The following is a 16,300-nucleotide window of genomic DNA, read 5'->3' as shown; positions in this document are numbered from 1 at the left end:
GATTTTTTTCATTTCATTTTATTTTATTTTATTTTTGCCATTTTGGGTAATTTTTGACTCATTCCTCTGGACCTAGCATAGTCCAGAGGATGTGTAACAGGGTTACTGTTTTGGTTGGGGTGGGGTGGGGTGGTTTGTTTTTTTTAAATAAATTGAATCTTATATTGCACTGCCAACTAAGACTATCAGAGTTTTTCTGTGTCTGATCTTTGGTTCTATGTTCAATTCGAAAGCACTTTACATATAGTAGTAAATACTTCCCCGAGAAGCTTTCTGGTCTTGAGCTGAATCTTACTGATGATATAGATATAGCTATCTACATATTATCTTTTTTTTTTAAACAGGTTTTAAAAGTACTACTGGAAATCTGCACTTTGGGCTATTGTGAAAGCTAAAGAAATGGTCTACAAGCATATATAAGGATTTGAAGATTTTAATTGTTGACATATTTTTGGCATATATCACATACACATATATCATTTTTCTCTCTGTTTGGATCTGAGAAACATCATGAGCACAGTAAGTTTTTTTGTTTTTTTAACAAAGTCCATAGAAATCACCTCAATTGATTTTTATTTTATTTTTCAAGAATAAGGATATATGATCTTAAAGCTTAAGCTTTAAAAATTATCTATTCCAACACTTTTATTTTAGGAAACTGAGGCCTGGAGAAAGGAAATTATTTGCCTAAGATCGTAAAGTTAATTAGTGGAAGAACCAGAAGTAGAATATTGACCTCTAGACCTAGTCCATTGTTTAAGCCACTGAACTACACTGTCTCTCGTAACTACTTAGTGGTATATTGAACTGAACTCTAACATGAAAGTCAGGGTGCTTTCTAGTTCTGCCTCTAACTCACTGATCTTGAACATGTCAGTGACTTGACCTTTCTGACCTGGGCCTCAGCTGAATCTTATAAAATATAGGGTTTTGTTCTGGAAATCAGGTGAGATTTAAGGTTTTTGTTTGTTTTGTTTTGTTTTAATGCATAAAAGATCATTACATTTGGACTCAGAGAGCCAACTGCTAGGTCATATACATCAAAATATTTTCCTGCACCTTTTGTGGTAAGGAGGAACTCAAGACAAAATAAATCACTGTCAACTGAGAAATGGCTAAACCCTTTGTGATGTATGAATATAATGAAATATTTTGCCATATGATATGATAAATATGAAGAATTCTAAGAGAAGCTTGGGAAGGTTTAATTGATTCAGAGTAAAGGAAGCAAAACTAGGAAAGCCATGATTATAAAATAATTGAAAAGAACAACCAAAAAAGATAATACTGTGTAACTGTAATAGAAACTTGACCCTAGAAGAGAGTTAAAAAACTACACTTTGGCAGAGGTAGGGGAGTCTTGGTGTAGAGTATTATGTTAATTATATTGATTGGTTTTGCTTTTCCTTCTTCTTAATTTGTTGAAAAAGATGACTTGTTGGGTAGAAGAAGAGATTGATTTGGAAAAGATAATATAAAAATAAAATATAAGTTTTAATGTAGAATGGTTGATTCAGCACTTATCAAATGCCTATTATGTTCAAAGATGCCTATAGCATAGACCTGGTAACCTTAGGAAGATTACAATATACAAGGGAGAAAGACATTTTCAAATTTCATCTCTTCTAGTTAACTAGTTCTTTGGCATGTCATACACATGCACATGTGCATGCATAGACACACACATGTGCATGCGTAGACACACACACACACACACACACAACTTCTCTGGGCCTTTTTTCATTTCCTGATTACAAAATAAGGAAATTGGATTTGATGACCTCCAAGACCCCTTGTAGCCCTAAGTCTTTGATCTAGTATACACAGATACAAGGTAGAGTGAGATTGGTGCAGGAAATTGGTGCAGAAGATTGGTAAAGACAAAGTCCTGTGATGGTTTTGAAAAGTAAGAGATCATGTAATCTGGGGGTGGGTCAGAAGCAGATAGAGGAAACCTTAGCCTTGTTCTCAAGGCAAGGAGGGATTTGGAAGTCAGATATTGGTAGAGGGAGGGTTCCCTTTGAAGCAATGTGAGTGAATTAGAGGAAGTAGTATGAGATAAGATTGGAAGGAGGATATGGAGAATCTTGAGTGCCTGGTTCAGGAAGTTGTACTTCATTTTGCAGGTAATGAAAAGTTATTAAAGGTTTTTGAGGAGAGAAGTACCTGCATTAGTATGATGTATTAGAGGATCTTTAAGGTATTTTCCAAGTCACATCGTAATGTGGGACTGGTTGTCCCATTCATTCATCATATTAAGTTCCTTACTATGTTCAAAACAGTGTGAATACAAAGTAGGCCTGGTTCTTAGGAAGATTACAATATACTAGGGAAGAAAAATGTGTTCATATCTTATCTTCTGCTAGTCAACCAGCTCTAAACATAATGTTTAGACTGTATATTACTTAGAATAAATTCTACTTTTGAAAGTTTACAATAACATTTTTCTTTTTGTGATAAGTTAATTTTTATGGCATGTAGTGTGTCTTATTTACTTAATTGAATTATATATTTGGTAAAACTTGAAAGTATTTAACTAACCAGCTTATAAAAACTTGTTTTGAAGTGTGTGTTTTCAGTGTTGTTCACATAGGCATTAATAAATGTCTTTCATGTATGACAAATTGCATGTTCATTTTTAGCACACAAGAAAGTTCTTGCCTTAAATATTAAATCATATGAGATAAGATCCTGATGGTGTCCACCAAGGACACAAGAAGAAATTGCATTCCCTCAGGTTAGACAGGGACAGTTGGTAAGGATTCCTTAATTCTGGAGGTATACTACTAGTTAGTGGCAGAGTAGTATTTTGAATTCAAATCCAAAATCCTTATTTATTTATTGGTGAGGGGCAGTTGGGGTTAAATGACTTGCCCAGGGTCGAACAGCTAATGAGTATTATGTGTCTGGGGCCGGATTTGAACTCAGGTCCTCCTGACTCCAGGGCTGGTGCCCTATCTACTATGCTACCTAACTGCCCCCAAAATTCTTTCTACACTACTCAATGTTTCATTTCCATGTAACTCATCTTTGCTAGATTACTTGCTTCTTGAGTGTCAAAACTGTATCTTACCTTACTTGTTTTTCCCATAGCATTAAATGTGGTACCTTACACATAGTAAATATAGATATCTAAATGAATGAAAAATTGTCTTAGTTGTGCTAAGATTGAACTGTAATTATTCACTGCGAATGTTTCATTCAGGCATAAAAAACTCATTTGATTTGTCCATCCCTGCTATCTATCTTTCTCATCCCTTTCATGGCTGATCCTTGAGCAATATCATGTGTAACCTGTTCCTTCACTTTTCTTTCTAACCCCGCATTCTGGGTTGCAACTGAAAGAACTATCTCCAAAGTTATCAGTGATCTCTTCATTGCTAAACCGAATAGCTTTTTCTCAGTCCCATCCTTCGTTGCCTCTCTGCAGCTTCGATGCCATTGATTGCCCTTTTCTCCTTTCTTTGTAGATTTTAGAAATGCTGCGCTTTCCTGGTTCTTTTCCTTCTTGTCTGACTGCTCCTTCTCAGGCTTCTTTGGTAGATCTTTATGATGTTAAGCCTTGATAATTGTGGGTATCAACCAAGAGTACTCTGGGCCTTCTTCTCTTTCCTATACTATTTCACTTAGTGAAATCACTACCCATAGATTCAATTGTCATTTCTGTGTAGATGATTATCAGATTTGTTTATCTAGTCCTAACATCTTTCTCCTGAGCTCAAGTCTCTTATCTTCAACTTCCTATCAGACATTTTGAATAGGATGTCCTGTAGACATCTTAAAACTTAACTGAACTCATTGTCTTTCTTCCTAACCTCTCTCTTCTTCCTGACTCCATTGCCCAACTGTGCCTTTTCTCTGGTTGTACCCAATGCTTAGAAATCTCTCAATACTCATCTCCCTCTCTTGGCTTCCTTGACTTAAGCCTTTCCCAATCCATCTTAATTCTAGTTCTTTCCCTCTAAGATTATATCCAATTTACCTTGCATATAGCTTGCTTGTTCATCGTTGTGTGCACATTGCTATCCCCACTAGACTGAACTCTCCTCCTCGAGAGTAAGGGTTTTTTTGCCTTTCTTTGCATACTTAGCACAATGCCTGGCACATAGCACTTAAAGAAATGCTTCTTGACTTGATTTGACAATAGGTAGAATCTGTATCAAATAAATAGTGGCTTCCTAGAATAGATAATTTGAGAACCTATGATGAAAGGAAGACAGTAGACTTGGTTCTTCACAGTAAATAATAACTTGTAGAGGAAGTAATCTTGTATGAACCAGAAATTAAAGAGCAGATTATTAATTTCAACATCCTGGAAAGAAGTTTTAAAAGTCAGCATTCAACTTGCGAAAAGGAAATTAGAACAAAATATAATCCTTAACGTTCTTAAGGGTAACATTCTTGGAAAACAGCACGGAAGTAAAAAAACCGTGAATGTTGGTACATTGAACCTGTGGGAAATAGGAGGTTAGGTTTCCATGATCACCGGAAACTCTAATTTTTTGCTAGAGATTGCTGAAAATACACTTTTCTGCATACAGTTCTTTGTAACAAAACATTGTCTTTTAATATGTAATTTTCCTGCCAGACTATGCGGTACACAAAATAAAATTGGTAACATGCAAAATATTTTTCCTCACTAGTAATTCCCTCGTACTCTGTGACCTTTTGTACTAATACCTCAATTTGAAAAATTGATTTTAGACAATATTCACCTTTTATAATACATGAAATCTGTGGTCCCATAAATACTGTACAGCAAACAAAATTCCTAAAACTAAAACATTTTTTTAACCCGAATCTTACTTTCTACTGTGTCCAATGGCAACATAAGGGCATTATACCATGTACTGTATTGCTGCAAACCTCTTTACCTTGGCTGCTCTCCGAAAACCAAAGGAGAGGTTGCTGGGACTTTAGCTGCTGCTGTCAGAAGACGCCAAGACTGGTGAGGTCTCAACATCACCTCCTACACTGTCCTACACAGCTGGTGGATGGTTTGGCAGTCGTGAAGCACCAGCTTGAAATAATCTATCAGCGACATCAGCATCGTGCAAAATTTCTGGACCTCTAGCAGCTTAGAGATGTTCCTTCGTGAAGTTTATGTAACATCTTTCCTTTCTCACTAAGCCACATCACTGACTTTGCATGCTTGAGCTTAGAACCCAAAGGACTTGCACTGTGCTTTGGGGACATAATTGCAACACAAAACTTGAATTTTAAAGGAAAATAATGAGAATATGCAGTGAATGCATGGGGAGCTCTTTACAATAGTAGGTGAACAAGAGTAGTAAAGTGCCTACTAGGATACCAGCCACTCCACATCTGCACTCCATTTCTGCATGTCACACTTCCTGTTTTTCTCTACTGTGTGTAGCCACAAATGTGCATGGCTTGCAACATAAAAGTAAAAATGAGCTTACTAATAAATTACACAGATGCTTGAAGTTAATTAAACATCTGAGTGTTAAGGATTGACTGTATTAGTTAAATGTCAAGAAAATTAAGATATAAAGCTACCTACCTCACAAGGCTGTCGTGAGGATTAAATAACATAATATTTATTTGTTTTTTTAAGCACTTAGCACAGTGCCTGGCTCATAGTGGGTGCTATGTAAATAGTTATTCATTTATTCCCTCCTTTCCCCCCTTATATAGCTCATAGGAGACTTGAAGACTGTTTTAAATCTTATTGCAAGCTTAGACAAAGGCCTAGGACCAAATATTTAAATAGAAATTTTCCTTGGATACCTGCCAAGGTTGTAGAGGCTTTTCGGGAAAATATAGGATTTAAGTATAGAAAGAGCTTTGTGATCATCTTCCCTCATTTTACATCAGTACTCTAAGGGCAAGAATAAGGAAAGGTTACATACAGGTAGTAAGCAGAGCTAAACTAGTTCTATGAATTATTGGCATGTTTTGTCACAGAATTCTGTGGCTTAGGTGCATGCACTGTTTGCATTAAAAACTGTTAAGAGAAATAATGTGGCCATTTGAATGTTTTTCACCTGGTTTTAGATAGTGGATTGAATAAATAATCATAATAAAAGGATATCTTGGAATAATTTTCAAATGAGAAAACCAAGGCCTAAAGCTGTTTAGTGACTTGCCCAAGCCTTCAGTACTTGGGGGGTTTGTGATATATATCGTTGGTGTGGAATCATTTCCTTCAACAAGGTTTCTGGACAGGTAGGTCAGGGGCCTACCATAGATTTTAGCAGTGTTCACAAAGTCTCTCAGCGTATGCCTTTGTATGCAAAATGATGAGTTGTAGGCTAGGTGATAATATAGTTAAGTGGATTTGGGAATAATTGAATGGTTGTACCCAAAGAGCAGTGATTCATATAGATCATTGTCTACCTGAAGGAAAGGTGTCTAGTAGCCAGTCTCAATGATCTATCTTTTGCCTTGTGGTATTCAGCATTTTCATCAATACTTCTAGAACAGCAAGCATTTATTTAAAACCTAATCTGTACCAGGCACTGTGCTAAGCACTGGGGATATAAAGACAAAATACAGCTCTTGCCTTCAAGAAGGTTATATTTTATCAAGGGAGACAATATCTTCCAAATAAAAATAAGAACAGAATATATACAAAGAAGCTATGAAATTATTTGGTTGATTCAGAAGAGGCTGTAGCATCTTGGAAGACTAGGAAAAGCCTTATGTAGGAGGTGCTACTTGAGCTGAGCTCTGAAAGAAGGTAAGGATTTGGTGATGGGATTATGGATAGAGAGCACATTTCAAGCTTGGGCGGGGCACAGTTTGTGTGGAGGCATGGAGGAAGCAAATAGGAGGAAAAGTGGGTATACCAGTTTCGCTGGATTGTTCCATGAAAGAGAATAAGATTAAGAGTCTGCTGCAATAATCTAGAAGTCAAAATTGCTTGAGTTAGGGACAATTTATTGGATATAGGAGTTGAGGAGAATGATGACTGTAAGGTTGAAAACTTTAGTAGCATGCAGGAAAATAAGAGAGCTACCTCGTGTTAGATGACAGTGGCTGGATCTGAAAATATTAGGCTGAATCTGATAAGATGAGAATAGTATGGGAGGAATAAGTGTGAAATTCTGTACTTGGATTAAAAAAGTAAACTTAACAAATAAAAGATGGAGAAGGCCTAGCTAGAGAGCATTTTATTTCAGAAAGATCTGTTTTGATAGACTACAAACAATATGACATGGCAACCAAAAAAGTAAATACGGTCCTACGTTGTTTTCAGAAAGACATCTTTGATAATCCCACTGTACTCGCTTCTGGTCAGACTACAGCTGAAATACTGTTCAGTTTTGGGTGGCTTGTTTTAGGAAGGACATTTACAAGATGGAGTTTTTCCAGGGTGCTTAGTGTATATATAGTAGAGCTCATGCTATGTAACAATCAGATGAAGGAACTGAGAGTGGTTAGCTAAAAACGAAGATAGGGGAGACATCATAGCTGTCTGAAGGATTTTCATGTGGAAGATGAATTAGACTAATTTTCTATAGTGTCAGATTGTAAACCTTGGAGTGATGGGTAGAAGTTGCAGAGAAGCATATTTCAGCTCAATATAAAGAAAAACTCAACAATTAGAGCTTGTCCCAAAGTAAAATGAACTTCCTCAGGAAATAATGGGTTCCTGGTTATTTAGAGCTTTCAAGAATTTCAGGCATTTCAGTCCCTATTGGATCTTGGCCAGGAAGGTTAAAGAGAAGGTTCCTTTTCAGTAAGAAGTTGGATTAAGTGATTTGTAAGGTCCCTTCCAACTCAGTCAGATTCTATGATTGCAGTCCCCTTACACTTTAGGATAGATGGTCATCGTGACTTACTGTGTCTAAAACAAATAATTGCTTGATGACCAATTTTCTGGTAATGAACCTTTCTATATTTAGCAGTGTTCTGCCTTAAACGACACATCACCCATTACTTCACCTACAGCTGGAGCCTTACCAGCTTTTTAAGCCATACTAGGGTTTTAGCTCAGCTGATAAAATACTGAAAAATCCAAGATCACTGCTGTCAAAATGTGCTTTAGTAGTCATAGTTTGTTCAGTCTTTCCAAACAAAAAGAGGTTCTGAGCAGTTGTGTTGAAAGTTTATTTCATTTGATGAAAACAAAAGGAAAAATTGACCAAGTAGGGAAAATAAGAGAAGTCAAAAAACTATGTGTGGATCTCCAAAAGAATGATAAGCACCTTGTAAGGGATTCTGAAATGTATGACAAAAGATTTTAGTTGGAATCCAAAGCCATTTAGCTGCTCTGGCAGGTTAACAAATTTGTGTTTATAAAATCAAAGTATTACAGGGACCTGAAGGGACCTGAAAGTTCATTTAATTTAGTTTCTACTCACATCATGAGTCCTGTACACATTATTGAAAACACCATAATAACATCATCTGTTTTTTGCTGTATTTATTTTGTTAAATATTTTCCAGTTATATTTTAATCTGGTTCCTGTGGTACTCAGGAATGTTGCAACTATGTATTTGATACCTGTGATCTAGATTCCACTTGAAGAACTATGGTAACTGGCAAATATTACCATCCCCTAAATCAGAGCTTTGCATTTTTGGACAGCTATAATTTCTAGGAAAATTTTTCCTTATTGACCTGAAATCAGCCTTCCTCTAATTCCTACCCATTGGTCTTACAAAACATTTAATCCTTTCCCCATATGACAACCCTTAAGATATTTGAAGATCACTATCATCTCCCAACAAGTTTTCTCTTTATGTTAAGCATCCCCATTTCCTTCAACCAGTCCTAAGATGGTATGGTCTTGAGTCCCCTTACCATCCTAGTCTTCTTCGTCTGGTTGTGTTCCAGCTTCCAGCGTCCTTAAAATGTGGTATCCACTATGGTAATATTCCAGATGTCGTCTGGAGGATGAAGAAATGATCACAAGCTCTGACTGTGGACCCCAGATGTATAAACCTTAAAACATTACATAATTATGAGCTGCTGCTATTATAAACTTTTTTGGCTCCTATTTCACACAGAGATTTTGTCTTTTAAAGCCACTCTTTTTTTTTTCTTTTGGGACCTGTTTCTTATCTACATCTACTCCCCATCTTGGACTTGTGCAGTAGATTGTTGAACTCAAATGCCAAACTTAAAATGTATACCTATGTAAAGTCTTATATCTGAGTCGAAATAATTTTGATCTTTTCATTAATCATTTAATTTATTTTTATCCTTAATAGACTCAAAGAAAGCGCCGAGGTGGAACAACAAATTCTAGACAGGCTCAAAAACGAGAACGATTAGTAGGTCCAACAACTGAGATGACTTCAGAAGCTGAGCCAATAGAACTTGTTGAAAGTGGTAAGTGTACAAATAAAGTTGATGGAGCCTCTTATTCCAGAAGGATATTATAGGATCTGAAATGTTGAGAATTATTTTGGAAACGTCCATCTCCAAAATTTTTTATTCAAAATTTAAAGGCAATTTTTGTTATAGTCATTTCCCTTAGATTCCTATTTTTGTCCAAAAATGTTCCAAGGTTTCTAAAACTTGAAAATGAGAGTTTGGTTCAACTGGTAATTCACAGCGTGTAAGGTTTGTAGGGTAATGGGCTCTGTTTTTTCCTTTAAATTTGTCCTTTCGTCTTGCTGTTACTTCATGAAAGACTGTAATCTTCTTTCTTGGTTTTATGTAAAGGGGACATAAAACTATGAGTTATAGGAAAATTCTGAAGCCATGGAATTGACAGTATGAGGGGTGAGGGAAAGAATTTTATGCTGGGCTACCCTTGTGAGTGGTCATCTTGTCCTCCCTCTATCAAAATGATCTTGAAGGCTTCCACAAAAGGTGACATTTTTTAAATCATTTCTGCCTTGTGAAATAATTTTAAATCATTGCTAGGAGCCATGTAGTAATTCTTACTGTGCTCCTGATAACTCAGTTATCTCTATTTCATACCTGTTTTCAGCAAGGATTTTAAAAAACCATTGGCTATTTGTAGCTTTTTGTTGTGTTACTACCTCCTAAGCATGAGTTTTTTGGTGATACTTATAACCAATCATATTAAAGGCTAATGTTGTCTTCAGATATTTATAGGGAGCTATTTATTCTTCAGTGAGGTTTCTAAATTTGTAAGGTAGTGTGTATATAATCCTTAGGGTTCCAGAAATTGTTCTGAATTCCAGACTCAAGGTAGGGCAGACTATCTAATAAAAGAAAAAAAAAGGCCTGGTGGTGGACTGGAAAGATTCAGTATTAGGATAAGGAAGCTGATAACTTCTCTGTTTCTCTGGAGTCAAATTTGTGTGGGTACAGGGTATTTATTTAGCTCTGCTGAACTTTATTGTCAGTTTTCCTGATGCTTGTTATAAAATGCTTCCTTTTAAAGCTGGAGAAGAGGTGGTGGACCTCACCTGTGAATCTACTGAACCGGTGGTAGTGGATCTAACTCACAATGATTCTGTGGTGGTAAGTATCCATAGTACAGATTGACTTGGAGGCTACTACCAGGTTTTAGCTTATCTGGGCAATCAAACTGGTCTAGTGACTGTTCATCTTAAGTATAAATTACTTTCAGAGGAGCAGTAATACTACATTCCAGCAAGCAGATTATTGTTCATGTGGTATATCATGTATATAAAGTCTTTTGCAAAATTTAAAAGGCTATAGAGATGTCGGGTATTATTATTAATCTGTGTTATCAAAGATAAAAGATGTAATGCTTTAGAACATTCACCAAAAGTTATTTAAGTACTAGAAGGACATGTAGTTGTATAAACATGAAGACACAGAAATGTGTTCCTCTGTTTTGGAAATAAATGTTTCTTAACAAAGAATCTGATCACTCTCCAACCCTAAAAGATAGATCACTCCCTTTATTATCTGGCCTAATGGTGCCATATATCATACTGGAAGTAATTTGGCCTTTCTTTCATTTCATAATATTTTAAAATATATTTATTGATGTAATATGTACATTAGCATTTTTATAATAGACATCTCTTAGTCTCTCTGCTATACTGATGCTGGTAACTCTCAGTGCTTGGTCTCTTTTGGCAGTGGTATCAGGTTATAGTGGGAAGACTTAGAATGACAGGCATTCAGAGCTGGAATGGACCTTAGAAATCATCTAGGCCAAATGACTTGCCTTAAGTTACAGACTTAAGTGGGGCAGAATCTGGAACACTATGCAAGCCTACCTAGTTGTCATTTTACTATATTACTCTTCTCATAGTGCTGCAAGTTAAAAGATGCTGACTTTCTAACTGTTGTAGGAAACAGTATTAGATTTAGACTCGAAGTTTAAACCCTAGATTTGCATCTTAATATTGATATGGCCTTGGCCAAGTCGTTCTCTCTGGACCTCAGCTTCTTCATCAGAAAAATGAGGTAATTGGATTCAGTCTCTAAAATTCCTTTCAGGGGGCAGCTGGGTGGCACAGTGGATAGAGCACTGGCTCTGAAGTCAGGAGGACCTGAGTTCAAATCCGGCCTCAGATCAAACACTTGACACTTACTAGCTGTGTGACCCTGGGCAAGTCACTTAATCCCAATTGCTTTAAAAAAACTAAATGAAATAAAATTCTTTTCAGCTTCAAAGCCTCCTGATCTGTGCTTTAGAAACTGAATTGTGTTTTTAAATTTCATGACCTGAGTGGGAGGAATCCCAGAATCATTCTATTCTGCTCGAAGCTGTTCGAAAAATAAAAGAGAAAGGGGCAGCTAGATGGCACAGTGGATAGAGCACTAGCCCTGGATTCAGGAGGACCTGAGTTCAAATCCAGCCTCAGACACATAACACCTATTAGCTGTGTGACCCTGGGCAAGTCATTTAACCCCATTGCCTAGCCCAAAAAAGCCCAAATAAATAAAAGAGAAGGACTTTTATTGTGCTTCTATCACCCTTGGAATATATTGAGATACACTGTCTTATACCATGGAATCTTTTGGTTTATACACTGATGGGAAAGAAAATGGTTGCCTCAGAGCCTTCCTCCTTGTTTTATTCCCTTCCCCTAGTTTGGGTCTCCTGTACCTCTTGTTATTTGTCCTTTGTTCTCAAAGAGGACCATGACATTAGGAAAGTGAATTGGATTTAAGTGAGGCAGCACTGTGCAGAGTCATTAGCCTCACTCTGTCCTCTGGAGCCATCTGGATCCAGTGGCCAGATATATAGATCAGGACAGCTGGAGATGGTGCCACATGCAGTGAGAGACTTTGACCTTTTTAAGCTGAGGTCTTTCCTAGGTCTCAGTTTGTCTGAGGCGATGCCAATTCAGTGCTTAGGATAGATAAGAAATGAGGCAAAGAATGGCCTCTTTTAGCTAGTAAAACAAAAAAACTGCTCAATCTGGGAGGGGAAGACCCTCAGGGTTCCTGGTCCGAGCAGAAATAATGGCTGTTTACACTAGCTCTGAGCCATGGGAGCTCAAACAATGACCAAGTGAAGCATGGGCTGGGACCTATTTTTGGCCAGTCAATGAGAGCCAGAGTGATTTGGGTTTAAGGTACGGTCCTTAAAAAGAAATCTAGCTTGTTAACCCCAAGATATCTTGCAAAGTTTCAGCGATCAAAATTTATATTCCTTTGGGCAGAGCACCTAAGGTAAGGGTATGATTCCCTGTGTGGACAGAGTAAGAGAAGGGGAGGACGGAAGAAAGGATGGTCAGTCTGCTATGTGCTAAGTGTTTAAAATGTTATCTCATTTGATCCTCACAGCGATTCTGAGAGATAGGTGCTATTGTTCTCATTTTATAGATGAGGAAACTAAAGCTTGATCTCATCCTCACTCAAGCAAAGAACTCAAATCTCCTTATCTGACCATGTTCTTCTTGCTTTTCACCTCTTCTTTTGCCTTCCCCTACAAAACCTGTCATCACTGTGAACGTCAATCTTTTGACCCCTTACTTCTCTGCTAGACCATGTCCCTGCACTAGCCATTCTCTCCTCTTTTCCTCATCTTGACCCGTTAGGGAACCAGTTTAATGCCACATAGTCTTCTGCTCTTGAATTTCTAGTCTCCTCATTATATCCCCAGTTATGCTCAGCCAAGCCTCAGCTTTGGATCACTCTCACTGTTTGTTGCCTTTGCCTACAACTTGTTCTTTACCCAATTGTTTTGACTGGGTGCATTACAAATTTGTGTTACACAGCCTCATCTGGGCCCTCATTGCTGCTAGGTAGTCCTACTCTACCTCCCTTTCCCTTATCAACTCACTCCCCCACTCTGCACAGTAGCTCTTCGAAACCTTTTCATCCCTTCTGAAACCTCCCGTGGATCCCCATCCCTTACCTTGTCAGCTTTGAATCTTCCCTCATTCATTGTGAACTTCCTCTTCTCACCTCTTCCTCACCTCCTGTTACTCAGGTGCCTTCTGACATTATCTCCTCCTTCATTGCTATTTCACACAGTGATAATCCTTACTAAGGCTAAACCCCCTCGACCTGTTCAGGTGACCCCATTCCATCCCATCTCCTCTGTCAGATTGCCCTCTCTGTCATCTCCACTCTTTCATTTATTTTCAGTCTTTCCCTTTCTGATGGTTCATTTCTTACTGCCTATAAACATACCCATGTCTCTCCCCCTTCTGAAAAAACCATCACTTGAGTTTTTCATCCCATCTTATATCTCTTCTGCCCTATGTAGCTAAACTTTGCATAAAGGCCATCTTTGATAGATGCCTCCACTTTTCTCTCTTCTCACTCTCTCTTTAATCCCCCCTATAAAATCTGGCTTCTGACCATTCTGTTCTTTCCAAAGTTACCACTGATCTCTTAGTTGCCAAGTTCCTTTTCTCATTCCTCATTCTTTCAGGTAGTCCAATAATTCTTAAAGTATTTCTCCTTGATCTGTTTTCCAGATCAGTTTTTCCAATGAGATATTTCACATTTTCATCTATTCTTTTCATTCTTTTGACTTTTGGCATTAAAGAATTGTTTTCTTTAGTGGACCTTTGTACTTCTTATTCTATTAGGTCAGTTCTGTTTTCAAGGTGTTATTTTCTTCATTATTTTTTGTGCCCTTTTACCAAGCTGTTAATGTTCTTTTTATAATTTTCTTGTATCGCTCTCATTTCTTTTCCTAGCATTTTTCTTTAAGGCTTTGTTTGTAGCTATTTTCACAGTGTCTTCTAAGGTTATATCTCTTCCTTGCCATCATAGTAGCTTTTTATGGTCAAATTCTTTTGTTGTTGTTGTTGTTGTTTGCTAATTTTTCTAGGCTATTTCTTGACTTTGTACTTTATGTTAAAATTTGGCTGTGCTCGCTTGCAGGTGTGGAGGCTGTATACCAGACTTCAGACTTTTTTCTGCTCCTGTTTTCACAGAGTTAGATCTGGAGGTCTACAAGTTTTTGGTGCTTCCAAGGTAGTGTTATCTTGGGAGAGGTATCATTCTGAGAGGGCCACAAGTACTAGTGCTTCTCTTGGTTTTGGCCCTAGAAGTGTGACCAAGGCTCCTGCTCCCTTGTGACTGATCACAAGTGCTCCTCTCTGCTCTGAGACTGCAACACAGAAATGCATAGGCAATAGAGTTGCCAGTCAGCACTAGCTGTACTCAGTGTCAGCAAAGGATCTCCTGTAATTTCTTTCTGACCAGTTGTCTGACCCCCATACCGTCTTTGGGCTGAGAGCTCCTGAAGCTGCTACTGTTGAGGCTGACTCCAAGGCCCACCAGTGATGCTTCTGCAATATTCTGAGCCTGTGCCCTGTGAACTTCCTATGTTGTCTTGGTCTGGAAAAATGTCTCCCTCACATATTCTGTTGGCTCTGCCACTGTAAAATTTGATATGAGGCATTATTTTAAAGTTGTTTGATGGGGAATGTTGGGAGAGTTCAGTTGAATCATGGCCTATACTCTGCCTTCTTGGCTCTTGCCCCCATCCCCTCTTCATGAGTCTTGACATTTCTTTTGGGGAATTACCTGAAAGGAATTCTTTCTGGTAGGCTCCCTGTAAAGAATGCACATCATTCATTCATTGATCAAACATTTCTACCACAATACTTCCTTCTCCTTCAATGCTATCATCATTATTATTATTACCTCTTACTTTATGGATTTGTAATTTCATCAGTGTGGGTCCTCCTTTAACTAATGCAAATTATAGCCTCTCTACACTGGGTAGTTAAACTGAGTGATGAGGCTCTTCCTCACTAGCAGGGCAGTCTTCAATCATGCAGTGTATCACTGGGCCCATATTTAAAGGTTTTTCGGTTTTCTGTGGCCTGCTAGAGCTTGTGCTTAACTGGCACAGCCTTCCACAGCTCAGGTTTGTCTCTGTGCCGTGATGAAGCATCTGAGAAGGACCTCACTTAAAGGCAGCAATTCAAGTATCATCCTTAACTTGGACCTGAGGAAGCTGAGGTTAGAGACAGTGAAAGGACGTGCCTCAAGTCATGATCACGTAAGTGTCAGAGCCAGGATTGGACCTTGAATCTCCTGATTGCCATTTGATTGCTTCCTCCAGCTTATCTATTACTTTTCAATCTATGGTCTGCTGTGCTCTTTCTTCAAGGCCCTTCTCTTCCATAATCTAGCATCACCTTGCTTAACTGTTGTTCATGATCACGTGTTATATACATATTTTGTAGCTTTTTGAATTTCTTTTAGTTTTTTTTTTTAATTTTTTTAGGCAACTGGGGTTAAGTGACTTGCCCACAGTCACACAGCTAGTAAGTCTCAAGTGTTTGGTCTGAGGCAGGATTTGAACTCAGGTCCTCCTGACTTCAGGGCCGGTGCTCTATCCACTGTGCCACCTAGCTGTCCCTGTGAATTTCTTTTAAAGAGTTAGCAGTTGGGGGGTGGAGCCAAGATGGCAGAGTGAAAGCAGTGACTTGCTTGAGCTCTCCTCCAAACCCCTTCAAATACTCATAAAAAATGGCTCTAAACAAATTCTGAAGCAGCAGAACCCACATAAAGACAGAGTGAAACAAATTTCCAGGCCAAGACAACCTGGATGATTGATCAGAAAGGTGTATTGCACCAGGGTGGGAGTGCAGAGCAGCGCAGCGTGGGCACGCAGGCTGCAGCAAACCTGGAGCAGGCCTCAGAGGACTGAATCTCGGGCAGCTGTGGAGGTTTCCAGACTCCTCAATCCACCAATGCCAAAGACAAATTAGAAGGTCAGTGGGAAAAGTCTGTTTCTGTCAGTGCCTGAGAAAGGAAGGCGGGGTTTCAGCTCCACTCCCCAAGAGCGAAGCCCTGGAGGGGGGCAGCTGCTTCCCAAGATTCCGGCCCACAGACTGAGGGGGAATCCAGTGGCTGATCAGAGAGGGATTTCAGGGATCTCTTTGCCAGTGCTGAGGCAGGAATCTCTTGCTTTGCCCGTGTTTGCATCTGGGCCACAGTTCTGGGCAGCGG

At 38.4% G+C, this 16,300-nt stretch overlaps 1 protein-coding gene across 1 annotated transcript in view; it reads left to right on the top strand.

Annotated features, from left to right (window-relative positions):
* Positions 1 to 16,300, top strand: part of RNF4 (ring finger protein 4) — a 75,945-nt gene that overhangs the window by 37,955 nt on the left and 21,690 nt on the right. The window contains exons 2-4 of the mRNA XM_020992208.2: positions 345 to 519; positions 9,184 to 9,304; positions 10,332 to 10,411. Coding sequence (XP_020847867.1) covers positions 511 to 519; positions 9,184 to 9,304; positions 10,332 to 10,411 — 210 coding nt within the window. The 5' untranslated portion in view covers positions 345 to 510. The remainder of the gene's footprint in view (positions 1 to 344; positions 520 to 9,183; positions 9,305 to 10,331; positions 10,412 to 16,300) is intronic.

The sequence above is a fragment of the Phascolarctos cinereus genome, unplaced genomic scaffold (genome assembly GCF_003287225.1).
Source record: "Phascolarctos cinereus isolate Bilbo 61053 unplaced genomic scaffold, phaCin_HiC Scaffold_9;HRSCAF=440, whole genome shotgun sequence".
Classification (NCBI taxonomy): Eukaryota; Metazoa; Chordata; class Mammalia; order Diprotodontia; family Phascolarctidae; genus Phascolarctos; species Phascolarctos cinereus.
The sequence above is the reverse complement of the archived record's forward strand: the minus strand, read 5'-3'. Positions and strand labels throughout refer to the sequence as shown.